This window comes from Sorex araneus, chromosome 3 (genome assembly GCF_027595985.1).
Source record: "Sorex araneus isolate mSorAra2 chromosome 3, mSorAra2.pri, whole genome shotgun sequence".
Classification (NCBI taxonomy): domain Eukaryota; kingdom Metazoa; phylum Chordata; class Mammalia; order Eulipotyphla; family Soricidae; genus Sorex; species Sorex araneus.
In genome coordinates, this window is record NC_073304.1 from 189260309 (window position 1) to 189287540 (window position 27232).

Here is a 27232-nt window from a genome sequence, read left to right on the forward strand (position 1 = left end):
CCCTGGACCTGCACTCACCGCCTTAGACTTTCACGGATGTGGGCGGTATCACCAGCTGGTTCACCCTGGGGGAGAGACGGACGGGGGTCAAGGTGGCGGATCACCGGGGGCCGGGCCCGGGCACGGCTCTGGCACATCGCATCGCAGGGGCCAGCTGACCGGAAGTGCTGGGCAGGGACCTCGTCAGCCCCAGGGGGAGGTGGGAGAGCCCAGGGGTAGGGAGAGGAGAGAGAGAGAGAGTCAAGAGGACAGGAGAAAGAAGTCAGAAAATGAGAGAAAAAGTGGGGGGAGGGGCCCAGCTCTGAAAACCTCCAGGGAAAAACCCAAGAAGACAGTTTCCACGCCCCTCCCAGTCCCTGACCTCCCGACCCTGAGAAATATGGGGTGAGCTACACCTGCAGGACCCCGGAAGCTGAGTGACCCACCCAGGGATAGTCCTTCCTCCCAACCGCCCCACTCACTGCTGCTCCGCCCTAGCGCGGTCGCCGAGAAAGAAGAGCGCCGTGGCCAGGAAGAACATGCCGCCCAGCACCACCACGAAGGGACACAGCATGAGTGCGTAGCCCAGGCTCAGGAACTCCCACAGCGGGGAGTCCTTGGTGCTCTGGCGGATCACATCGGAGATCTGCGGGGATGGGGCGTCAGCGCAGGGCCACCTCCAGGAGCCACCCACTTCCCACACACACCCCTGCCCCTGGAACTCACGAAGCCGATGAGGTAGGGGCTTCCAGCGTCCCCCAGCAGGTGGGAGGTGAAGCTCTGCAGGGCCACTGCGGTGGCCCGCCTCGTGGGAATGACCACATACTGCAGGAGAGGAGCAGGCCAGAGGTCAGGGGGGGAGTTCTCCCCAACTCTCCCGCCCAGGATGTCCTGCTCTTGGCTCTCTGGGGCCCACCCCATGGCGGAAATTCTGCAGAGTTCCTGGTGGGGAACCACATTCAGTGCTCCTGGGGAAACTGAGGCCCAGAGGCACAGGTTCCTGGAGCCCGGCTTCATAACCTCTTGCCCTCACTTCTCCCACCAGTTCATCTGCCTCAGTTCCCAGGAGGACCTGACAGGGTCCAGGCTGGCTGGGACAGACGGTAGAGGGGGACCCTTCCTGGAAGGGCTGCCCATGGATACCCCATGGGGCTGTAGGTCCAAGGCTGGGCAGGCCAAGGCTAGCAGAGGAGCCGTGACCAGCGCCTGGGCACCACTATCAGAGCTCCAGCGATCCCATCTACTAAGAGTCCCAGCCTTCCTGGACGGTGTGAGAGCCCCATTACCTGGTGGTGGGGGAAGGGGGAGACCTGGATACTGTGGGACTGTGTGGCCCCATTTCTAGTAATAATTAGTCACTTGGCTGTGACACTGAATAAACTAGGACATGATTTCCCTGGGACCCAAACCCATCAATCGCTGGGGGTGGAGGCAGGGGAGGGCACCCTGTCAGAACCAGGGGCCCAGACTCAGACCTGCGCAATCTCCCCCTCCTCCCTTTACCGAGGCATGTGCAGTGCCCCCAGCCCCAGGCTTGCCCCACACAGCTCCAGCCTCAGGCCCGCTGGTGGGAGACACATGCGTAAGCGCAGCAGGTGGGCAGCAGGGGCCCCCCACATTGGGCAGACTGACCCAGACTGGTCCTAAACCCTACGGTTGACCTTCATCCTCCCTCCCCGGACCTGCTAGCTCTCCCCAGATGTTTTTCCTCCCGCAGCCTCCTGTTCTTCCCTGACTCAGGGAACCCCAAAACAAGACCAGGTGTCCCACACTGCCCCCCAACCCCCGCCACACACACACACACACACACACACACACACACACACACACACACACACACACACTGCTGCTCATTACTAGGGCCACAGCCCCTCCCAGTTCCAGCCAGGCGGCACTGTCCCGCCCAGGGACACAAGAGACACCCTTTGTCCACAGCCAGCGGGTGTGGGGCCCATTGTTGCTGTGTGAACACAGCCTCTGTCCACCCGGGCCAGCCGCAGGCGCTCGGCAGGCGTGCCTGGGCCCCAGGCTGAGCTGGGCGGGGTAGGGTTCAGGCAAGCCGAGCCTGGGGGAGGAGTGCTGGCAGGCAATAGCACCTCCGTGCCAGCCTGGCACTGCCAGTCTCCCAGCCATGGCACAAATCTGAGCTTCTAGCCATCCCCCACCAAGCCAGTCCTGAGCCCTTCTTCAACCCCCCAGACCTCAGCATTGCTGTCCCCTCCCTGCCAGCACTCACCTTTCCTTCTTCCCACCCTGCCTTCTCCCCTGCTCTGCCTTAAGGGGTCAAGAGACTTGGGTCAGTCTGAGGCTACCATGTCTCACCATGAGGATGTCGGCGGTGATGGCCCAGTTAGAAAACAGCAGCGTCTCCCCGACAAAGATACAGATCTACCCAGAGAGAGCAGAGCAGTCAGTGACCCTCCACACCATGGCTCACACAGCTGGTCACTCTCGGGGAACCCCCCCATCAAGTCTCCCCCTGCCCCACCCCCTGGGATTCACGTCTCCCAACAGTGAGGCTCTTGGGGGATTCATGCCTGCAGCCCCAGTGGACTCAGAGTCCTGGGCAGGGCCCTGGACAGAGCTGGGCAGGCCAACTGCATTTCTCGCTCCCTCCTGAGCCCCCCAGGTCCTGCTCCCCCAACTGCTCTGACACCCCCACCCTGCACTCACATAGGCCCCAACAATGCTGCTCTTGGCAGCCACGAAGATGAGGCAGATGAAGATGGCGGATCCCAGCATGCCCACCGCGCACACCAGAGGGTCGGCCCGCTGCGTCCGTAGGCGGCACCAGCGTGTGGCTCCTGCCCCCGTGACCACACCCAGGAAACCGGTGAAGCAGGTGATGGCCCCGAAGATGAGACTGTGGGGACAGAAGACAGACAGGACAGGTTGAGAGGGCTAGGCCCAGACAAAGGAGCTTCCATTCCTGCCCCCTGCCCCACTGATGCCCTTTGTGCCCACTGCCCTGCCCAGCCCACCTGTCCTTGGCCCCGCAGGGCGGGCTGCTGCACGTCTCCACCGTCTTCTGCACGACCTGAGCGCGGTGCAGGTAGAGAGGAATCCACATGCCCAGGGCCCCCGTGGCGAAGGACACTGCCGACGTGGCCAGGGAGGAGAAGACGTAGCTGCGGCTGAGGGAGGTGAGAGCAAGGGTGCTGAGTTTGGGAGCCAGGAGCCTGCAGCCAGCAGGGGTGTTCCTGGCATTGGGGACCCCCAAGCTGCCTTTTCTCCCTCATCCATATGGGCAGAAGGGAAACTCCGGGCTATAGAAATATGGAAGAGTAAAGGCCACCTGGCACGGGCAGCGCCCTGGACAGCGGGCTTGGGCTTCGCAGGGAGTATGCCGAGGGCGCTGGGCGGTCCGTCCTCTCATCTCAGCTTCCCTCCTTCCCACCAAGGTCCTCCCAGCAGCACTCACTTGCGGATCAGGGCCTTCATGTCTCGAAGCCATGAGGTCCGGGCCTTGAGCTGCCCCCCGAGTTGGTCAGCATGGCCTCTCTTAGTGGCCGGGACCAGGACAAGGATGAGTGTTCCTGTGATCATGCCCAGGATGGGAGACACCTATGGGGCGGGGAGAACCAGGTCAGGGCAGCAGGATAATATCTGACCAGCCTCCTGTCCAGGCTGCCAAGCTAAGGCACTGGGGAAGAGACAAGCAAAGGTATGGGGATTATAAATGGGCTTTCTGGGGGCCAGGGCATAGGACAGTGGGGACAGAGCTTGCCTTGTTGACCCGGGTTCAATCTCTGGCATCCCATATAGTTCCCTGAGCACTGCCATAAGTAATTCCCGAGTGCAGTGCCAGGAGTGGCCCCTGGACATTGCCAAGTGTGACCCAAAAACAAAACAAAACAAAAACAAAAACAAAAAATAAAGGTGGGGGGAACAGGAAGAAAGGAGGAAGGGGAGAATAGTCAAATAGATACAGGGGGGAAAAGATAGGCTTATGGATGGATGCATGGACAGGTAGAGGGTAGATGGATGATGGACAGGTAATTGGAGAGAGGGAAGGATGAATGGATAGATAAATGGATGGATGGTGGGTGGATGGATGGATGGATGATGATGTACGGATTAAAGGATGGGGGAATGGATAGATGTATGGAGAGAGGATGTATGGATGGAAGATGTGTGGAGGATAGATGGATGGATGGAGGATGGATAGATGGATGGAAGGAGGATGGATGTATGGAGGAAGGAGGGTGGATAGATGGATGATGGATGAATGGATGGAGGATGGATGGAGGATGAATGGATGAATGGATGGAAGAAGGATGGGTGGATGGATATATGATAGATGGCTGGGTGACAAATAGGAGGACAGGAAGACAGGGAGGACAGGGTGAGGGACAGGCATAGAGACTGATGACTGGAAGAGAAGAGAGTTCCTGGACAGGGCCAGATACTAGCGTGCAATCCCCCTGGGGCTGGGAACATTCCTCATGCTGGCTCCTCTGTGTGTGTTGGGGTGTGGGGGGAGAGGGGGGGCTCCTTTCCAGAAAAAAGGGACGGGCTATTACAAAACTCAGCTAACTTCTCAGGTACTTTGTCTTTGGGAGAGGCCCATGTGGGTCCCAGGAGAACAGAGGTTAGGGGTTTCCCTGTGTCTAGCCCCCTCAAGATGAGAAACTCGAGCCTCTCCAGTACTGGGGCACATTGTGACAGCCTGGACTGCAGGACACAGCCCAATAGGAGCTCCTGAGAACAGAGAGGTTTGTCCCACCCCCACCAGACCTGAGCGCCCACCAGATGGGGTGTTCCTCTCCATGTCCCCCACTACCCCCATCAAGAAATTCCACGGAGGCTGCTTCCTTCCTGCTTTTGAGGAAAAAACACTTTGTCTTAAGCTTCCGTTCCTCCGAGAGACTGGGGATCTCTGTTTCCTCTGATTGCACTGTCCGGGGGCCTTGGCAGACTTGCCCCAAATCCTCCCTGGGGACAGGAAGTGGCCCCAGGCTCCAGGGGCCCCACGCAGAGGCCCTTTCTCAGACTGCTGCCAGCACGGGGCCAGGCTCAAGCAGGAAGCACCTTCGCAGACATGGAATTTCCTGACATGGTGGGAGAGTCCTTCATCCTCTCTGACAGAGCCATGGGTGAGGGGCTGAGCTGGCGCCTGCACACCTACGCCCCCCGCTCCTCAGTAGGGACTAAGCCCAGGCCCTGGGGGTGGGAGGGGAGCAGGGGAGCCTGGGGTGGGGCCCCTGGCCAGGGCTCTGTCCGAGGGCTCCGGGTGACTGTGGGCCAGAGCTGGCCTGGGTCTGTCCTTACCCGTAAGGCCCAGTGCCAGTCTCCAACTGCCTGCTTCACGCTGGAGCCCGTGATGTAGCCCAGGCCACTGCAGACAAGACAAGCACAGTCAGGCCAGAAGGGAGGCGCAGTGGTCAGCGTCACCTGTCCCCAGCGCCCGGCAGCTGGCATCAAGCAGGCGTCTCCCACAGTCGTGGCCCGCATGTGCAGACCCTGAGCTGTGACGGGAAGTCAGCAGCCACGCAGACCCACCAGACCCCAGCCTCTCTCTCACCTGCCCAGCGGGATGGCGAAGTAGAAGACTGACAGCATGAGCGTGCGTGTGTTCTTGGTGAAGAGGTCGCCGATGATGGTGGGTGCGATGGTGGAGTAGCTGGCCTCGCCGATGCCCACCAGCCCCCGGGACAGGACCAGCAGCCAGAAATGCTGTGGGGGAGGGGCAGGGAGTGTTGGGGATCCTGCTGCGCCTCAGTTCCCGTCCCCTCTCTGCAGGGCCCAGGAGCTGGGAGAGAGGGTGGAGCCCACTGCTGGTCTCTGTCACGACTGCACACCACTCCGGGCCTCCATTTCCCGGGTACAGTGCGTCTGCCTAAGGTTGGCCTGGGGCTGGGGTGGGACATTCGCAGGCGTGAGCTGGTGGTAGGGCTCAGACTGGCACCATCAGCATGGAGGACAAGAGTTCCATCCTGTACCCCCAGTGAGATCTCCCCTTCAGGCTCTCAGGCTGCCTCAGCACCCCCATCTGTGCCCCACCCTCAGGAAGGATAGCACTGAGGACCCAGTGTGTGGGGGAGCAGGCAGGGTGGCCCAGTGGGCTCCAAGTCCCTCCCCCATGCACACATCAAAGCCCAGCTGAGCTGGGGAGGGTGGGGCCATGCCAGCCGCCAGTGGCACTGCCCCTTTGATATGGACCTAGCCTCTCCACTCCCCCCAGTGGCCCTGGCCCTGAGAACACAGCCTGGTCATCTTTCCCCAGCCCCACCCTGACCACCCATCCGGCCGGCATCGCCCACATGCAGCCCTGCTCCGGGCCCCTCTGCTGCCTTGTCCCCATCTGCCCAGCTCCCCCTGCCCTCCTGGCACCGCTGCTGCCACCACCGGCCATCCTGTGTCTCCCCGCTCTGCACCCTTCCCAGCGCCTCCTCTGCTCCACTCATTCCTAGAGATCCTCTGCCCACCACCTTCGCCCATTCCTCCGTTTGTCCTTCTCGCACTGATTCCTATTTGCATTGTGTTTGCTTTTGTTTTTCTCCCCCTTCATTTTTTTTTATGTATCATGGGTATTGGTCATTTACTATAAATGCCATAGAAGTTTTCCCTCATCTTTCTTTCCACTTTATTTATGGGAAATTTCACCAGTTTATTTGGTTGTGTTTATTTTGAAACTGCCAAATATGTTGATTTTTCCCTAATGGCTTCTGGATTATCCCATCTTGCTCAACAAGGTCGACTGCAATCCAAAATGATTAAAACCCTCTCTTATCTCTTATTTGCTGTATTTTCTTTTCTTTCTTGCAGTTGACCTCGGGGCCTCATATAGGAGTTCTCCCACTGAGCCACACTCCCGCTCTGTTTGTTATATTTTAGACAGAGATGAAGAGAATGGAAATTTCTACTGCCCTTCTCCTCTGGATCCAGGGCAGCAGGTGAGAATTCTCATCCCCACTCCTCCCCCAGGAACTCTGAGCTGGGCAGTGTCTGGGAGTCTGTCTCCACCTTTGCTCACACGTGTGTCTACCAGAGACAGACAAGCATCTCTTGAGTCTGTGCACAAAAGGAACACTTAAAGCTCCGGCTCATGCGCCAGGTCCTCTTGCTCTTCTCTCCTTATTTTTCTGAAAACCCGTTGAGGCTGGCTGATATAGATTGAGTTCATTCTTTTGCGGTTAAGTATCTGATCCCATTTTACCAGGCGACGAGGTCATTTAGTGCGTTTCCCTTTTTTCCCTCCTACAGGACTCACGTAACAGTGTCCACAAGTTGGCATTTCTCTCTTGGGCATGTACCTCGAAAGCAGAAGGCTAAGCCGTGGCCTGTACCCAGAATTTTCACAAAATCCTGCCATTTTTCTCTCCAAAGAGGTTCTACCAATTTACACTCTCGCCAGCAGCTTTAATAACACTTGGTATTGTCAGCCTTTTTAATTGTTGCCAATGTGAGGAGTGTGAAATGGTAGCTCATTGTTGTTTTAATTTGCATTTCCCTGATTGCTCCGGAGGCTGAGCACCATTGCCTCCCGCATTTATTGCCCATTGGGGTATCATCTCCCAGAATTGCCTGCCACTATTCTCTGCCCATTTTTCTATGGGGTTATTATTTGTCTTTTTCTTGTTGATATATAGCTGTAGGTTTTTTTGCAATGCACTTTCTTTTTCTTTTCTTTTCTTTTCTTTTTTTTCCTGTTTGTTTTGGGGCCAGGAATAAGCCCAGCGAATGCTCAGGGTTTACTCCTGGATCTGTGCTCAGGGATTACTCCTGGCAGGCTCGGGGGACCATATGGGGTACCAGGGATTGAACCCGTGTCGGCCGTGTGCAAGGCCTCCCTGCTGTACTATTGCTCTGGCCCCTCAATCCACTTTTTCAAAAGATTTCTATCTCTCTAGAATTTGTTCTGAAAAATGGTCTGAAATATAGGCCAGCTTTTGTTGCCAGGCCATATGGAGATTATTAATTCTCCCCAAATCTGAGATATTACCTTCATTCCACACTCAGTTCCCCCAGGAAGGAGCTGTTTGATGTTCTCTTATTTCAGAGAAAAGCTGCATTGAGGGAACTAGATATGGCAAGTCCCCTCTTAGTGTTATTTTTCACAATGTTCTTGGCAGTTCTGGGTATTTTCTCTGCCAAATTAACTTGAGACTGATATGGCCTAGGACCACCAAAATCCCCATGGACTCGAATTGTGATTGCAATACATTTACAGATGAGTTGGGAGTCATCTGTTACTCTGTCTCTGCTCACTCTCTCCCCCCCCCACTCCCTGGTGCCCAGGGAGGGGCAGGCCATCATAGCCCTGGGGTCACAGCTCAGCTCCAGAAGTGGCCCCGGAGATCAAGAGACGAGGGTGGGCTAGTTAGGGGTGGGCAAGGCCATAAGGGCTCCCGTGGCTTCTAGTCCAGACCCTGTATTCAACTGAGACATAGGACTAGGCATGACATGCCTGGCCCTGACCTCCTCTATGAAGTGCCCTGTGAAACAAAGTTGCACCCACAAGGCTGACACAGCACGTCTCTGGGCGTCCCAGGGCCCTCAGAAGATGCTCAATCTCTGCACCCAGCACTCTCAATCCTCCAGACCTGGTCTCACCTGTCTTTCCACCTGGGTGCTCTCCTCTCCACACAACCCACCTTGTCTGCACTCTGGGTTGACCACACCTGCCCATGTTGTCTTCTCCCTGAAGGACTCATTTCACAACCCTGCCTACCAGGCTCAGATGCACCTCCTCCAGGAAGCCTTCCCTTCCCTGACCCCAGGCACTGCAACAGTCTACTCTCTATTCATTGGCATTTTGCAGGTCTCTCTGAGAGAGGGAGCTCCTATCACATCCTCCCTCTCCCAGCAGGGCAGAGAATGCACCCCGGGGCAGGGCTGGTATCCTCAGTGCCCCAGAATAAAAGCTCCTAAAACTTAACATCTCCTGGTTTGCTCATGGCAGCCCGTGCCTGCATCCTCCGGCCAGTCTCCCCTCTGCTCCAGCCTCACCAATGACCATGAAAGAGGAAATCTCGATTTGTCATCCACAGCGGCTCCGCATGTGCAAAATGGGCTTTGTGACAGTACCACCTTCATGCCGTGTTCTTGCCCACTGCAGGGTACCCCAGAACCAGGGCACGATGGTGGGCATGGGCCAGAAGGACAGCTATGTGGGCACCGAGACCCAGAGCAAGCAGGACACCCTGGTGCTCTGAACCCCTTTGGAGCATGGTATTGCCACCTGGGTCAGCATGAAGGAGATCTGTCACCACACCTCTGACAGGGCATCACCCGTGTTGCTGACTAAGCCCCTCCCTCATCCCACTCCCTGACACCAAGACCAAAGGTGATAAAATGACTTCAATTATGTTCAAGAGCTTCAACACCTGTCCATGTACATGACCATCCAGGCCATGCTATTCCTATGTGCCTCATATGCAACACGGACTCTGGGACTGGGGTTGTCCATGGTGCCCACGGATGAGGACTATACCTTGCCCATGCCACCTGCTGGGTCTGGAATGGAAAATCCTCATGGAGCACAGCCACACCTTAACCACCACACAGTCAGAGAGCACGTGCAACACCAAAGAGCCGTGCTAGGGCGCCCGGAGCGTGGAGGGGGAGATGGCTCCCACAGCATCCTCCGCCTCCCTGGACAAGAGCTGGGAGCTGTCCAGAAGCCAGCTGACCACACCAGCAGCAACTAGTTCTGGGGTCTTCCAGCTCTCCTGCCCAAGCACGGCATCCTGTTCCATGTTCCATTCCTTCATGAAGTGTGACAGCAACATCGGGAAGGACCCGCACCAACACAGTACACTCTGGTGGCATCCTATGCACTCTGGCATTATGAGCCAGACGCAAAGGGAAATCACAGCCCCGGCTCCCAGCACCATGAAGGCCAAGGTCATTGCTCCCCCAAAGCATGAGTGCTCCGTGTGGATCGGGGCTCCATGCTGGCCTCGCCGGTCACCTTCCAGCAGATGTGGGGCACAAACAGGGAGACAATGGATGTAGCCCCTGCATTGTCCACCGCAAATGCTTCTGAACAGATTGTGAACAGATGTCTGCCACTGGCTGCACAAGGACTGCCCGAGTGTAAGTTTGTCCTGACAAATGGAAGTGGAACATCATCCTTGCCTCAGGGAAGTGAAATAAGTCTTTGAAAAGAGATTTGGGGGCCAGAGTGATAGTGTAGTGGGTAGGGTGCTTGCCTTGCACACGGCCGACCTAGGTTTAATTCCCGACATCTCGTATTACTCACTAAGCCCCCTGGGGTGATCCCTGAGGGCAGAACCAGAAATAAGCCCTGAGCACTGATGGATGTGGCCCTCACTGCCCTCCCCCTAAAAAAAATTGTTCTTGAAGCTTGTATAATCCAGTGGATTGTAGAACTTGTTGCTGAGATTGACCTTGTTTTTGAGTTAACTTCCTTCAGTATGTGTTTAATGCTCTGTAGAGGTTTCAGTGAGACGTCCACTGGCCAGCGCTTCCTTATCTAGGCGGGGTATTAATGCAGAGCTCCCTGTTAGGAATTCTCCAAAGGCAGGACAGTCCAGACCCTTTGTTACTTTTGTTCACCCTTTAAGCAGGATTGGGTGGTCCTGGCCTTAGGGCCTGTTTCCTTTCTGACCCACCCAAACATCAGGGTTTTTGTCTTGTCTTGAGTTGGAAAATAGTTTGCATTTATATCTGTAAATATATTCATCCTTTAATTAATTAATTTTTTATATTAGATTCTCAATTCTCAAAGAGTGCAACACATTGGTTTTCTACTGTCAGGAGAGACTATTAGGTGTCAGCAACACATCTATCTCATGAGGATTAGAGACCTTTGCTTGAACATCTCTGATCATGGCAGCTTACTATTTCACAAAGCAATTATCTGGTCTTCAGAAGAAAGAACCAAAGTCACCTTTTGTGGGGCATCTGCAGGTTCCAGGGCCTGGGTGTCCTTAGCTCAGGTAGTTATCACACTAAACCTTTAAGCTAAAAAATATTATCCCATTTTTGTGGGGTGGGTGCCATATAATATATATATTATATATGTATGTATACATATATAATATATTATATATAATTATAATTATATATAATTATATATTATAATATATGATACATATTATAATATATATAATTGTAGCACTGTTGTCCCGTTGTTCATCGATTTGCTTGAGTGGGCACCAGTAATGTCTCCATTGTGAGACTTGTTGCTACTGTTTTTGGCATATCCAATATGCCATGGGGAGCTTGCCAGGCTCTGCTGTGTGGGCAGGATACTCTCAGTAGCTTGCCAGGCTCTCCAAGAGGGACGGAGAAATCAAACCCGGTTCAGCCACATGCAAGGCAAACGCCCTACCCACTGTGCTATCGCATATATATAAAATGCTGGTGATCAAATCAGGCACATTCAGGCAGGCTGGCCCCATATCATCTCATTTTAAAGATGAACGGGAGGAGCCCAACACTCAGTGAGGTTGAGTTTTTCTAGAGAAGGACTATTTAACTTTTTTCTTGAACCCCTTTTTGCCCAAGCATTGCAAGATGTATTAGTGCTGCCGGAAACCCCTGGGATTACGCAGTTGATTTTGAATCCTTTAGCATAGGATTTTGAAGCCAGTACTTTTGAGCCCTTTAGTACAGGCGGGCACAACCCAAACCGCTGGGTTTATTTGTAAAAGCACCCAAAGGGGCTGGTGCCATAGTACAGCATGTACTGTACTTGCCTTGGCTTTGATTCCCAGCATCCCAGATGGTCTCCTGAGCACCCCAGGAGAGACCTCTGAGCATAGAGCCAGGAGTAAGCTCTGAGTACCACAGGGGGTGGTCTCAAAACCAAAATAAAGAAATAAACACTCAAGCATTATGCATCCCACTGTACCCGAAGACACTGGGGTTTGAATCAAGGGAGTGGAACTCCCCCCAGACTAATCACCCACCAGAAGCAGTAAAAACCACATGGGATGGGAAGGGTCTCTGGGCAGGAGTCCCCACAGGCCTCACCTGTTGGGGGATGAAGGAGCTGGAAAAGGTGACGGCCGACCAGAAGAAGATGCCGCAGCTCAGGATGACCTTCCTGTTGAACCGGTCCCCCAGGTAGCCAAAGATGGGGGCAGCCACCATGAAGCTGCAGATGAACACTGTGGGGAGAGCAGAGTGTGAGGGGGAGTCCGCCTGCCCTTCTTGTCCCCACTGGAGACCAGGTGAGACGGAGCCCAGGGTCTGAGGTGTAGCCTCAATCAGTCTGGGCCCAGGGGAGGCAAGGAAGCGCGTCTGAGTGAGGGTGCCCCACCAGGCCCACTTAGTGCTTATCCACAGATAGCCTGGTTTGGGGAGACCCCTTTGGGTACTTCTGAAAAAAGTAAAAAAAATTAAATTATTACAGAAAGCCAGGACAGGGGGCTTTGGGCAGAATCTGGGCAGCAGAGAGGGGATGACAGGCCGGACATTCAGGCAAAGCTAGCTCTGTGGGCTGGAGAGTTTGCTTTAGGTGCAGAAAGCTGGGTTTAAGAGTTTGAGTACAGGGGCTGGAGCGATAGCACAGCGGGTAGGGCGTTTGCCTTGCACGCGGCCGACCCGGGTTCTAATCCCAGCATCCTATATGGTCCCCTGAGCACTGCCAGGGGTAATTCCTGAGTGAAGAGCCAGGAGTAACCCCTGTGCATTGCTGGGTGTGACCCAAAAACCAAAAAAAAAAAAAAAAAAAAGAGTTTGAGTACAATTGGGAGAGAACCCTGAGCGCCTTGCGGGGAGTTCACTGGGTGTGAGCCCCAAACAAACCAACCAAAAGATAAATGCTTCCGCTGTGCCAGGAGCCTTGCTAGGGGCTGCCACAGGGCACCATGGATAGACTCTCACCCCCCTCACCCCCCCCCCCACACAATGGAAAGACAAACTCAGAGAGAAGAGACTTCCCAGGGTCCCACTGGAAGGCAGAATCCCAGTAGGAAGCTGACCCCTGTTGACCTGACCCTAGAGCCAGTGCTTTACCTCCCGACTCTCCTTGCAATATTCGTGAAAGAGGGCAGAGAGTTCAGGGGGCGAGGCGCTTGCCCTGCTCACAGCCGATCCCGGTTCAGCCCTGAGCACCACCAGAAGTGATCCCTGAGCACAGAGCCAGGCATAAGCCCTTATCACTGCAGAGCGTGGCCCAAATCCCACCCCCTCACACCTGTGTCTTAAAAGAGGATCTTGCAAGAGAGGCCTAGAGGGGGAAGGAACCCTCCCCAGGCCACACAGCAAGTCAGGGCAGAGCTGGGTCAAGCCCCCCTCACACACTGAGACTCGTTCTGAGGAGGCTGCAGAGGCTCAGTTGGCCTTGGGGAACACTGCTGCTGTTGGGGTCATTGATTCACGCATCCATTCATCCACCCTTTCAGCAAGTGAAAATTCCTGCCCTCTTAGAGATTTCATTCCAATGAGGTGACACAGACAAGGAAATAGAAGACAAAGTACATAGCATGTCAGAGGATGATGCATACTAAGGCAGGCGGAAACCAGAGACAGGAAGTCGCCCTATGAAGAGATCAAATGGTCCTAATTTTAAACAGAAGGGTCAGGGGATGACGTTGAAGGGGAGCAGGTAAGGAATCAAACCCTGCAGTACTGAGAGGCAAGACCAGCCAGTGCAAAGGGCCTGGGGCAGCATATCTGAGAACAAGCCATTGAGGCCCAGTGACAGGAATAGAGGGGGAGGGTGACGCAGGCTCAGTCGGCGGCCACTATGAGGACTGTGGCTCCCATGAGTGAGGAAAAAAAAAACAAAAACAACAGGAGGATGAGTTGCAAAGGTGACTCGACTTGTCGATTCTTCCAGGCCAGGGCAGAATCAGGTCTCCGGAGGGCACCACTGCCTGACACAGGGCCTTGGAGGCCCAGCCAGGCAGGGCAGGCTCAGGGCCTCTCAGCAAAGCATCCAGCTTCTCCCGCCGGAGCACAGTGTCACAGCTGACAGGCAGATGGCCAGACAAAGGCCAGGGCTGGACAGGCCAGGTGACCCGCTGGCTGGCCTCTGCCCGCCAGGCTGTGTGTGGAAGGGCTCAGCTGCCTCCTGAAAGGAGAGGGAGAGAGAGAGAGAGAGAGACAGAGGGAGGGAGGGAGGGATGGAGAAAGGGAGGGAGGGAGGGAAGAGAGGCTGGAGGGACGGCAGGGGTGGGCTGGGCTGGAGGTGTGTGATGGCGATGGTGAGCGGGCCTGTGGGTGGGGGGGGACCCTGTTCACCCCCACGCCGCGGGACAGGGGCAGCAGAGAGGTGATGCTGGGTGGGACGGACTCAGCCCTGTGCCCTCCTCATGCACTCAACCTCTCTGGCCTTCAGCCCAGCAGGGTGCTGCCTGCCTGCTGCAGCACGTGGCTCCCCGAAAAAGGGACAGGAAGCCCCGAGGTGGGAGTTGAGTCTGTCAGTTCTCCTGGTGGATGTGCTCCCACCGCACCCAAGTTCTCCCTACCCCACTCACAGTGCCACCCATGAAGCCTGGGCGCAGGCGGGCACGTCTCCACCGCGAACCACCTTAGCACAGAGCCAACGGGGAACAGTAATGAAGTGATGAGGAAGTGAGGGATTGTGAGCGTGTATTTTTGTTTCCAATGTAAGCTGTAAATTTATATCATTTCATGTTCCACAGAGGTGGCGTTTAACAACTAGCTCACACAATTCCTGAAAATGTAACAATCGACTCTCGGGGCGGGTCTGGGCCAGCTGCCACACACAGCAACTTCCTCATCTGTAAAAGGAAGATAAAAATAGCGACTCCCCGGTGAGTTGCTCCCAGCCCTGGGTGAGATAATGCCGGTGAGGTGCTCAGGACCGCACCCTGCCCCGAGTGGGCCGCCCCCGTCCTCACGGGCCCTTGCTTAGATTAGTCAAGGCAGAAATTATTTCCTCTTATACAGAAAAAATAATTTTTCCTGCTGGGCCTGTTTCCCGAGGTGGCCTGGGATCAGCTCGGGAGCCTCGGGGCTGGCACACGTTAGGAGCACGGAGGAGGAATTGCTCCCGGGTGCTGGCTGGGCAGGGTGGAGAGTGAGCTGAAAGAGTTGGGGGGGCATGGTTAGGGCCCAGCCAGGGGGCATGACCCACGCGTGGGCTCCCGGCCACAAGGGAGGATTGGAGAGCCAGAGAAGCAGTACAGGGGTGTTGCCTCGCATGCAGCCTGTCCCAGGTTGATCTCCGGCACCACATGGTCCCCTGAGCATCATCTGATGCAGCCTTGGGAGCTACTAAGCTCCTTCTGGCCTAAAGGCCTCTGAGTGTCACTGGAGAGGCCCAGGGTGGTCCCTGGAACTGCAGGACTCTCACATTGAGCCACTGGCCTGGCTGACTGAGAATCCCCCAGGTGGAGCCCCCAACCCTCTTGAGCACTCTTTGGGGCCAAAAAAGGAATGAAGAATGAATGAATAAATAAAGAGCTAAGACAGATCAGGATGGAGGGGTGGGTTTTGCATGCCAGAGGGCCAGGTTTAATACCTGGCACCACATGGTTCCTCGAGCACCACCAAGAATAACCCCCACACAACACAGCAGAAATAGCACCTGAACAGCACCAGGTGTGCCCTTAAAACAAACGAAAAAGTTAACACTGGGGGCTAAAATGGCAGCAGGAGAGGGCCATATGCTGCACGATGAAGAGGAGGGTTCATGAGGCAGGGAGTCCAGAGGCGTTCTTTGAGAGTCCGCCCTGATGAGAACACTGGAACACACGTTTAGGCACTCAAATACAAATTATGAATCTTATAAGCAATACTGTGTAATAATTAACAAGGCCCTTTGCTTTCCGCTGGGGACCCCCACAGGTAGCACTTATGGAGCAGCTAGGACGGTCAGGCCCCCGGGACATGCCCTGACCTAAGCTCAGATGATCTCATCCGATGCTCCCTCTTATCTCCATCTGACGGAGGAGGAGAGTAGCTGAAATCATGTCACACGGTTTGTGTGGCGGCAGCAGAATTTAAGCCCCAATTTGTCTGACTCCAGAATCTGTGTTCTGACTCACATCACAGACCATCAGAGAGGGAAGGGGGAAGATCCAGTGGATGATCCCCGCGCCTGAGGAGTTTCCGAGGGTATGAGCTTCAGGAGGGTGAGCCGGAGGCGAGGCGAGAGGAAAGGCACTAAGAAGTTCAGCTTAGAGTTAGAGGTGGAGAGCTCTACCGTCCTCCCTTTAAAGGGAACACTGGAACCCTCACTGGCCGAGGGAGGAAGGGGTGCTGAGGGGGTGTGCCAGGCCTGGGCGGTCCCAGACCCATCCCCAGTCCTGCCTGCAACAAGGCAAGAAGGCAGTGCCTCCCGGCTTGGCTTCCCTGGCTTCCTGCTGGCTCAATGGGACAGGAGAGGCATCCGGGCACACCCTGTCCCTAGTACCCCCATCCCTATCTCACCCCCAGGTCTCAGCAGCTGAGGGGCCCCAAGGATCCACCATGTCCATGGCACAGCTGGGACCACTGAGGGCCAGAGAAACATGCCAGAGATGGTACAGGCGGGGACACCCAGACCTCAACGTCCCTCACTGGGGATAAGGGCATCCCGGGTGGGAGGGGGGCTCAGGAACTCATCTCTGCCCTCCCCTGGGCTCAGACCCGACAAGAGAGGCCCTCCCCTGACCCGCGGGGTGGCCTGTGTCCCGTCAGGGGAGGAATGGGGAGAATGTCCCTAGTAGAACAGGCAGCACAGGCGGGCCTGGACATGTGCCCCTTGCCCCAGATGGGGAGTGAGAAGCTGATGGGGTCAGCAGGCCGCTCTGCTGGGAATAACAGCAGGCCTGCTGGAAGCTTCCCTGGCCCGCCCTGCCCCCCTGCACGGTCTTTGTTTGCAGGAGGGGAGCTTTCTGGGCCAACAGGCTGTCCCGCCCCTAATTTAGGGGTGGCCTTCCCAGCAGCTCTGCACGAGGACATCCTGTGGCTGAGAGTGGGGATCCCTCACTGGGTTCACGTGGGCTGCGCCCACAGCCTGGGACAATGGTGAGAGGGCAGGGTGGGTGCTGAGGGCCAGGCTCACCCCCACCTCGGCAGGGCAGCAAAACGCCCTCCGTGCCAGGCTGAGAGTTCATCTGACAGCACAGCCCTTCTCACGTGTTCAGGCTTTGAGTGCTGGACCACAGAGAAGCACCCATAAGCTTCCAGAACAATCCCCTTGGGGGCTGGAGCGATAGCCTTGCACACGGCTGACCCGGGTTCAATTCCCAGCATCCCATATGGTCCCCTGAGCACCGCCAGGAGTGATTCCTGAGTGCAGAGCCGGGAGTAACCTCTGAGCATCACTGGGTATACCCAAAAAGCCAAAAAAAAAAAAAATCAGAACAACCCCACTGAGGAGTCTGTGTCCCCAGGATGCCACTGCCTGGAGGGCCTCTTCTGCTGAGATTCTAGGGTATTTCTGGAGCAGGGGTGGTGAAGTATGAGCCGGGGGCTCTGGACTCCCACACTGTGGTCCCACCCTGGCCCAGGCCCACCTAAAGCTGCATTTTTGAAATCCAGATCTGGGAGACTGTTATTGGGAGACCAGCCATGCCTCACATCCTATGGCTAAGGGGCTACTCCGGCGCTGTCTGAGTGCCCTCCCTGCCCCAGGGTGAGGATGGCAATCCAGGTGGCACAGATGATGTGCGAAAAGCAAGACAGGTCCCCTAAGTGCCTGGGAGCCCCCACTCTGACTAACTTCCCGCAGACCTCCTTCGGGTCCTCCTTCAGGCCCCGCTCAGAGGAGGAGCCATGGGTGGGCTCCGTGAGCCTCAGGAAGTCTGACAGGGAGGCCATTAGAACCCCAGACTTGGCCAAGTAGGAGGCTATTGCCAGGCTGGCGGAGGTCAGAAAGCCATTTGGCCCAAAGCAAAGGCGCTGTCTGGTTTCGGTCTGAGCTGGCTCTTCCTCTGTTCTCCTCCTGCTCCCCAGCAGCCCCCTTCCTCGTGATCCCAGGAACCCCAGCCCTGAGCTTCATTCATTCTCACTCTCTGTTCCGACTAAGGGCTTGCCTGCTCCAGAGGCCTCCAGCTGCCCGGGCCCGGGGCCGAGCCGCTGCCCTCTCCAGGCAGCCCTGCCTGCTTCCAGCCCTTCCTCCTCTCTCTGCACCTGCACCCAGCTGTGGGACCCCCGCCTGCACTCCCCCTGCCATCCCCTGAGCTGCATTCCAGCTCATTGCCCTAATCCATCTTCTAGTTTGCTTCTCTTCTCTTCCACAGGGTCCAGTCCAATTAAGCTCATCCAAAATTACACTGGGAATTCTTAACACTTGCTTTTCGCTTCTTGAATTTGGAACTTATGTCTTTCTTCTCTGTTTTGTTTTGGGGGCATTTTGCCTTTAGCACTTATTTGGGCTTGGTTGTGGGGCCGTACTCAGCGGTGCTCTAGGGCTACTCCTGGCTCAGGGAGCATAGGGACTCTGCATACAGACCATGCACTCTAGGCCCTGAGCCATCTGTTATTTTTCGAATACTCTGCTCTTCCTGTCTCCTTAGTCCCACCCTTTCCTGCAGAGCTTTGGAAATTAAGTATGACTGATGCTAATCCCTTTAAGACGGGTCTATTCCCTGGAGCTCTCCGGGCAGGCTTCCTAGTGCTGCGGCTGCTTACGAGTATGACCCTGTCTTCAGTGGGAACTGTCCCCTGTGTCCTGTGCAGGCTCTGGGTCAAGAAGGTTTGGGGCTGGAGTGATAGCACAGCGGGTAGGGTGTTTGCCTTGCACGCAGCCGACCCGGGTTCGAATCCCAGCATCCCATATAGTCCCCTGAGCACCGCCAAGGGTAATTCCTGAGTGCATGAGCCAGGAATGACCCCTGTGCATTGCCGGGTATGACACAAAACAGCAAAAAAAAAAAAAAAAAAGAAGGTTTGCCCAAGGAGCAGTTTTCGACTTGCTGCTGCTGGGGTACCTGAAGACAAAGACCTCCTACGGAAGAACTGGGGTGTGTGTGTGTGTGGGGGGGATGTTGCCTGGATAGAAGAGGAACCTGAACAGGCTACCTGCATAAAGCCAGGAAAGAGAGTCCATTAATAAATTCTGCCCCCAACACTGACTGGCCTCCAGTCTGGGGCACAGAGTTTAGAAGTAGGAGCTCATCCTGGATCCGGGCAGGAATGAATCATCCACATGACACTAGAACCCGGCCCGCTCTGCCCAGTCCTGGGAGCAAAGAATCCTTCGCACCTGGAACCCGGACCGCATGACTGATGTTTTGATAAATGTGGGCGGCAGCTACATGAAAAGCTGTTGTACTAGTCTTGCTCCACTTGCTATGTGTTTACAATTTTTTCACGATTTTAAAAAAAACTGTTTACATTAAAAACATGATAGTGAGGGCCAGGGAGATGGCTCAAAGGGCTGGAGTACGTGATTTGCAGACAGGATCCCCAGATTCCAGCCCCAGCCACACAGGGTCCCTAGAGCACCACAGGGTATATCCTCTGCCTTGCCAAAAACCTCTGTGGCAAACTTCTAAGACATATACCGGTCCTGGAACATTGAACCGCTTGGTTTCACTATCAGCTCCTGATGCAGGTGCTTAGTTCAACTCTTTGCTTCTGGCACCTGGAAATTACCCTGCAAGCTTGAGCTTTCATGCTCAGCTATATAATTTAAGTCCTTTCATGGCACATTTTATCCAGTAAGAGGGGGAAGGGCAACTTCTATCTAACTCCCTTCCCCCCATCAAACTCTAACTCACCCTTTTGAAATCCCATCCAAATGCCCCCTCTTTGGGGAGATCATCTCCACCTGCCACCAGACAGGATGAGGGACACAAGAGCTGCACTCGGCCCCCTACCTCCCGCCAGGCTGGGAAGGCGACAGCCTCTGTTCCTGCAGGTGGAAGGAGCCTGGTGGGGCCCAGACAGAGACAAACTAGCAGTGGGGTCAGCGATGGCTGTCCACTGAGGTGCAGGCTACAGGGTTCCTGATTCCCCTGGACCTGTAAACTGCTCTGGGCTCTCAGCGGGCAAGGTCAGGCCTCTCAGAGTCCAGCTGGGAGCCCAGCAGTCTGCAAGGGACTTCTGAAAGCTCTCTCTCCCCCAGCTTCATGTTCTGGTCCTAAGAGGAAAGAGCAGGGCAGGCCCAGGCCCAACCCTCAGCCACCCCCCACCCTGTCTCCCAGCCCACCGCCCCTGGTGCCCGCAAATAAGCAGGCAACCGGGCTCTCAGCCCTGGCCCTTTGATCTGGGCAAGCACCAACACCTGGCTGGCGCCCTCCACCCGGCTTAGACCTTATCGGGGCTTGGGGAAGAGACAGGTGCCTGGGGCCCAGGCCAATTAGGTGATTTGCCTGGTTGCCCACTGAGTCACATCCTGGCCGAACTCTGCTGGCTGGTTGGCTCATCTGGCCGAAGGGGCCAGGATGCTGTGCTGCAGAGCTGAGCCAGCCATGCTGAGAGGCCACGAGAGGCGAAGAGCGGGGGTGGTCTTCGAGCACTAGGAACAGGTACCCGGGCGAGAAGCCCCTGTGCGGCGAGTGCCAGCCGCAGCCTCCCAGCTCTGGGACCAGCATCAGCACCGGCATCTACAGGGTGTCCAGGCCATGCACTTTCCAGAAGGCTAGGCTGCCCCCTTGCCCCTCTGCCCTCTGTCTCCTCACCCGGACAGTGAAGTTGGAGGGGCCGCGGGGGAGTGGAGGGGGCAGTATCAAACAGGACGGCTGAGACATTGCAGGGGTCTTTCCTAGCCATGAAGGCTGCCCAGGGGGTGACTGAGCAAGGAGCTGCAGCATCCCTGGGAGTCGCTGGCCTGGCCTAGCCCGTAGTGCGCTCACTGGATGGGGAGAAGGAGGGGCTGCAGAGCCGCACTCCCTGGGCCAGTTGGCAGGAAGGGCTGATGTCCCTTGGGTCCCTGTGGAGTGGGGGCTGGGCCACTGGCTCCCTCCTGCCCTTCGCACAGCCGCCCCCCTCCCATCGTCCATCTGTGTTCAGCTCTGCTCTGGCTGTAAGTGCAGCCACTGTGGGTGCAGAGTCCAGAAGGCCGGAGAGGCCTGGGGCGTGGGGGCAGGCTGACTGCTCGGGCCCAGCCCAGGAGGCCTCTGAGGAGGGGAGAGCTAGAGGGGCGTTCGTGCTCTGGGGGGGATGCAGGGGTCTGGACACTCTCAGAAGGCGCTGGGCCACAGCCTGGCTCCTGTCCTTGCTGGCAGCTCTCATTGACCAGGACTCAGCCCTGGGGCTCTCACACCCCCTCTGAGCCAACCGAGGTGGGAAGTGAGGCCGCAGCTGGGCCTGGTGAAGGGCCAGGGGCAGGTACGAGCCTCGAGCCTCGCAGGCAGGCTGTACGCTGGAATGCCACCCGCACAGGTCAGGCAGGTTCCTGGACAGAGCCAGCTTGCTCCTCCCCCTCTCCCAGGAGAGCAGAATGAGGGGAGTGGGGGGCAGGGCCAGGTTCACTGTCTGCAATGCCGACCGTGGGCTTTCTCCCATACTTCGATGGCCTTGCTGAGCCCAAGAAAGACCACCACAAAGCAAGGTGGGGGCCGAGAGTGCAGCATTGGCTCTGCCTCTGACTGAAACTGAGCATCCGACTAAGGGCACAGCCAAGAGGGCCAAGGCCAGGGGTCAATGGTCAAGGAGGACAGGACAAGGAGTCAGGGTGCCCGGGGCAGGGGCCTGGCTGGGGAGAGTGCTCTCCTGCCACCCCGTTCTGGCCCAGAGGCACTCGAGCCTGCCCCTCCGGAGCGACTGACCACGGGTCCCACTCTATACCCCACACTCGGTTCTCAGTCCTGGCCCTGAGTTCTGGACCTGCTCCGGGCTGACATGGGGCGATGTCCTGCTCTGAGAGCTAAGAGAGGCCTCCAGGGTGCAGCAATGGAATCTTGGGGTGGACAGGAGACAACAGGGTCCCCAAGACTTTGTTTGCATCACCCTTCTTCCTGGCCCAGGCTATTCCCTTCACCAACTGCAAGATGGACCCCGGACCACTGATTGAGGCTCCTGGAGGTCCAGGACCCCTCAGACATGCCCAGAATCCCTCCATCCCCACAGGTAAATTTGTTTTAGAAGAAAATAAGCTGAGACCTGGAGGAGCGAGGCCCAGTGAGGCAGCAGTGGGTTTGGGGGCGGGGTGTCGGGTCACATCCAGAGACGTTCAGGGCTGACTTCTGACTCAGGGGTCATTCCAGGTAGTGATCAAGGGGCCATATGTGGTTCCGGGGATCAAAGTGGGGGTCATCTGCATATAAAATAAGTGCCTTAACCCCTGTACTGTCTCCGACCCAGCAGTGGGTTTCGATGCCCGGCCCAGAGAGTGGGGGACAGGGAAGAGGCTCCTAGAGAAATGAGCTGCCAGGGAGAGGATGCTGGCGACGGGAGGTCTCACCTGACTGCAGCAAGCCGGCGCCTCGGTCCTTCACCCCGAAGTGCTGCTGGATGTCCAGAAGGACGCCTGGGAGGGGAGACAGAGAGGGCTTACCAGTGATGCAGCCACCTGGGCACCCCGAATCCCCAGCCACTGCTGGCTTCCGGTCCAGCCATCCCTCTCCTGGGGCTGAGCAAGAGCCCACCGAAAGACACACACAGCCCTCCCAGCTTCGCCTGGCCATCGGGACTTTACGGGCCATATTTACATCCTGTGCCCGGGTCTCTATGAGCATCCTGGACGCCAGGACATTCTGATGGAGGAATCCAGGGCCTCTCATCCACCCGGCACGGCTTAACACTCCTCCAATGCCACTCCGCTGCCATCCCCTCTGCCAATCCGGACCTCTCGCCCCTCTGAGGCCTGGTCCCAGATGTGGTCCTGCCCTCAGGGGAGACCCAGGGAGCAGCAGCTCTGCCTCTGAGGACGGAGAGAGCAGAGGAGCATGGCGGGCACCCCCACTCGCATGCACAGACCCACGCACCCTCCCAGACACGCATGCCCAACTTCTAGCCTCCTGGATCCCCAGCTTGTGGCCACAGGAGTTGAGATGCAGAGAGAGGCAGGCTGGGAGCCAGGAGAAGGGGACTGAGCCCCCTGATGAGCCAGCCTGCTGCCCCTCGAGTCCCAGCCACCGTGCTCCTCCCCTGAGGGTTCTGCTCTGGAAACAGACTGGAGGGGCCCCCTCACAGCCTGGTGCTCTATACCAGGCTTATGAGGAAGCACGCGCAGTACTCCCCCCGCCCCCCCAACACTCTGCTTATCTTTGAGGCCACAGGCAGGCAGGAGCCCCCTGACCGTTTCACCAACCTTGGCTCTAAGAGTGGGGGAAAGGAGGAGGCGACAGGCCTAGGTGGGGAGACAGGGTACAGAGGCAGGGGCCTGCACAGCCTTGGGGGCTGCAGCAAGCAGTTAACAGGGTGATGGCAGGGCCCTCTGGGCATCAGTGTCTCCCCAAGCAGACCTCATGCAGCTTTAGAGCACCCATCCTCCAGCCCGCTGGGCAGATAGGAAGACTGAGGCACAGCAAGTTAAGCCACGTGCTCCAAAGCGCACAAGGCAAACGTGGCACATCCAAGTGAACACAGTCCCATCTGGGCTGGGGCTGGGGCCACAGGAGGGGGACCTGGGTATCTCACGGCTCCTCCTGGGATAGCCTGAGATGGGGAACCACTGTTGGGGTGCAGGATCAGGCAGGGCTGGTGTCCCAGCAGCCTGACAGCCGGAGAAGCTGGCTCCCCTCGTTGATGCCCAGAGAGGATTCACCATAATTACCCGTAATGAAGAGGCTGTGTGCGGCCCAGTTAATGACTTAATAACCTAGGCGGGCCGAGCCTTCCCATGGAGGCAGAAGCCAGGGATCCATCCTGGGCTGGCAGATGAGGAGGTCACCAAGTGGGCCCTCCGAGGTACGCCCACCTGGCATCTGGGGCCAGACCTCCCTCTAGACGTGCAGGTGGCCCAGTTGGTCACTCATGGTCCTTCCCAGCCCCACTGCCCTTCCCCACCGTGGGCTGAGGCTTCTGTGCCCCTTCTGGCCCTGTGCCTCCACTATTCAGGGGAGGGCTCAGGCCCTTACTAGGCCTTGAGGCTGCATATTTGGCCCTGGCCCCCATCTCTAGCCACATGTCTCTGAACACCATCCCTCCAGCACACGTTCCAGTGCCCCCCATACTACTCATGCCCCTCCCCCACAACTGCACACATTTCCTTTTTTCTCCCTGGCACCTCTCTTTGATCGGGGTGCTAAGTCCTACCACTCTTTCAAGACGAGTTCAGATGCCCCCTCCTCTGGGGAGACCTCCCACCTCCTGCATAAGCTAGACTCTCTGCTTGTCTCTCCTTGTTTCAGCACTGTCAACTAGGAGGAGTTAGTCCCACCGGAGAGACACCTAGGAACATGACTACGAACTCAGGCGTGCTATGGCCCAGAGCTAAAACCCGGCTAGCTCCCAGGGTCTGTTCCACACAGGCTGGAATTACTCTCGTGCCCATTTCAAAGATGAGGAAACCAGGGCCCCAAGATAACTGGTCACATAGAACACAGGCATCAGAGGTGAGATGTAAAACCAGGCGCACTGTCCGAACCAAAGCTGTCTCCTGCCTCACTGCCTCCAAGTGGCACATGTTCCCAGCCCACAGTGAGGAAGGAAGTCAGTGGGGTGTGTCCGTGTGGTCCCTGAAGCCAGGGCTATGGCCAGTCATCTCCAGAATCCAGGAAGGTCACTATTTAGAAAGTGGGTAGGAGAAAGATGGGGAGTCAGGAGACAGTAGATAACACTCCCATTTGATCTACACAGCAGGTCCCCTTCCACACACAGGTAACAGTCACACTCGGGCTGGGGTTTGGGGGGCGACAGATAAAATGTTGTCCCGAGAAAATCACAACACCCTTGCTTCCTCCCCAAGGCCCATAGTCTATGTGACTGGACACACTCCCATTCGCACAATTTCAAGGTCCCATGTTTACTGCTGCCTCCGGGAAGTCTCCCTTGTCTTCCTCTATGGCAGTTGGTAAAGGAGGCAACATTTCTCTACATCCAGATGTGCATCTAGGGTCCCTGGGAACTCCTGGACCCTCCGCACGCCAAGACATATGCTTTGGCTGCTTCCACCCGGCACCCCCTAGAGACAGGCCCAAGACCTGAGCGCTAAGGACAGAGAGAGCCCTGCAGGAAGCCGGAGCTCATGTGGGTCAGTGGGCCCTCCGGCCGTCCCTTTCTGAGCTTCCAGCTTGTTTTCTCTCTCCTGGGCCAAAAGAACCAGGACCATGGGGGGGGGGCGGGGGTTGGTGTGTGTGTAGGGGGGGCGGTCTCCACAAGCCTGGCGGGAAGCATGTGTCACAGCCGCTGGCCAGTTGTTTCAGTTTTTCCTCTGTGCTCCAGGCTGGCCTGGGCCTGCACACCCCCTTCCTCCTTCACCACAACCTTATTTTTAGCCTCTTTCCTGGAGGCTGAGGTTTGGTGGGTCACAGGATGGGCCTTGCGCCCAGGAGCAGCCTCCTACAGCCCCAGCAAAGCCTATTCCACCAGCCCCCGGGGCAGGCCATAGGGGGCTCCTGTCCCAGGGGCAGCCCCCGGCCTCCAATCCAGGCGGCTTCTCGACATCTGGTTCCTGGGCTCCCCTCTCTGAGCTAAGAGCACACCCTAAATGGGGCACCTGGATCCTCTCACCCGCCCTCCCAGGGGCACCTCTTCCAAACCCCTGGATGCTCCCCTCTTTCCCAAGGCCAACACTGCCCTGTTTCAGGCCAAAGTCCCTCCTGCTCCACAGGGATCCAACTGACTCCATCCCTGGCCAGGCCCAGCATCCTTCTTGCTCCTCTGTCCTGCACATCAGCCTACTCACTGCGCACCCTCATTCACCTCCCTCCGGAAGTTCTTTTTTTTTTTTTTTTTTTTGCTTTTTGGGTCACACCCAGCGATGCTCAGGGGTTACTCCTGGCTTTGCACTCAGGAATTACTCCTGGCGGTGCTTGGGGGACCATATGGGATGCTGGGGATCGAACCCGGGTCGGCCGCATGCAAGGCAAACGCCCTACCCGCTGTGCTATCGCTCCGGCCCCACCTCTCGAAGTTCTTAAAGTTCTCTTCCCCAAGGATGGGTGTCGGGACATGGTATGACAGAAACCTGTCATGAACAGCTTTGTAATTGTGTATCTCCTGGTGATTCAATACAATTAAATAATAATAAAATGACAACAAAAAGATATTGGAAATTCACAACCTCATGTTAAATTTTGCTGTCACTGTCACTGTCATCCCATTGCTCATCAAGTTGCTGGAGCGGGCACCAGTAACGTCTCCATTATGAGACTTGTTACTGTTTTTGGCATATTGGGTATGCCACGGGTAGCCTGCCAGGCTCTGCTGTGTGGGCGGATACTCTTGGTAGCTTGCCAGGCTCTCCGAGAGGGGCGGAGAAATCAAACCCGGGTTGGCTGCATGCAAGGTAAACGCCCTACCCACTGTGCTATTGCTCCAGCCCTATAAGGTTTGTAAAAATAGAAGCAATATTTGAATATTAAAAAGAGAGAGAGAGAGCAAGCTAGAGAGAGAGAGAAAGACAGAGAGAGAGAGAGAGAGAGAGAGAGAGAGAGAGAGAAAGTTCCCTTCCCGTCCTAACAATGTCCTTGTCCATCACTCCTGGAAACCCACCATCTCTTGGTGGCTCAAGACTGCAGGCCCTCTCATCCCTCAGTTTCCTATACATTTGGATTCCTGGACAGCTATATAGGCTGGTCCCCGTCTCCTGAACCTCCCCAGGCCAGACAGCAAGGAGGCAGCCCTGATAATGGCCTCAACGTGGACCCTTTTCTGCCTCCAGAGACCAAGAAATGGTTTGGGGACTCAAGGAATAAACAACTTTCTGGCCTCAACTGCTCAGCCTGGACCCCTGGACCTCAGCATCACCTATGAGTTCTTTAAAACCAATGCTCCATTTCAGTGACATGGCTGAGGACAGACAGAAGCCTGTGTTTCGGCATGCACCGAGCACTTAGCACGTGCAGCGACAGCTCTGAGAATGTGACCCGAAGCAGCTCACAAACCCAGCACCCACTAACACTTAGGATCCCACACCACCTAAAGGAAGCCTGGACTTCAGGACCTGGACGCTGATCTACCCGACAGCCCTCTGAGAGGACCGAGAGGCAGGCCCTAAGACATTCAGGCCCCTGTGCCCATGACAGCAGCCATGCCTAATTCTGGGGCGTCCATCTCCCCTGACTAGATGACTATCTCCCTCTTTCAGGGCCCAATAGTTCCCCTGATGTTCTCTGCAGTTCTAGGTTCAAGGTGCATGCAACCAGGGAGGCACTCCCAGAGCTGGACAGAAATGCACAAAAATGTACACACACACACACACACTCATGTATACAACCACACATACACACACTCACAAGTACACACACACACTCATGCACTCCCATCTCCCCAGCCAGGAGGTCACAGGGAACTTGCACTCATCTCCCTCACGTCTGGGCCCTTG

At 56.4% G+C, this 27232-nt stretch overlaps 1 protein-coding gene across 2 annotated transcripts in view; it reads right to left on the reverse strand.

Annotated features, from left to right (window-relative positions):
• Positions 1–27232, reverse strand: part of SPNS2 (SPNS lysolipid transporter 2, sphingosine-1-phosphate) — a 37101-nt gene that overhangs the window by 769 nt on the left and 9100 nt on the right. Inside the window, exons 2-12 of one of the 2 annotated variants that reach the window (XR_008629145.1) lie at positions 22205–22270; positions 11926–12062; positions 5504–5655; positions 5251–5317; positions 3401–3543; positions 2961–3113; positions 2653–2842; positions 2302–2367; positions 706–804; positions 462–625; positions 19–179 (exon numbers count right to left, since the gene is read on the reverse strand). Coding sequence is in view for 1 of the 2 variants with exons in the window: in XM_004604955.2 (XP_004605012.1) it covers positions 23–65; positions 462–625; positions 706–804; positions 2302–2367; positions 2653–2842; positions 2961–3113; positions 3401–3543; positions 5251–5317; positions 5504–5655; positions 11926–12062; positions 22205–22270 (1280 nt within the window). In the remaining variant the exon portion in view is untranslated. The remainder of the gene's footprint in view (positions 1–18; positions 180–461; positions 626–705; positions 805–2301; positions 2368–2652; positions 2843–2960; positions 3114–3400; positions 3544–5250; positions 5318–5503; positions 5656–11925; positions 12063–22204; positions 22271–27232) is intronic. The other variant, XM_004604955.2, reaches the window with a different exon arrangement.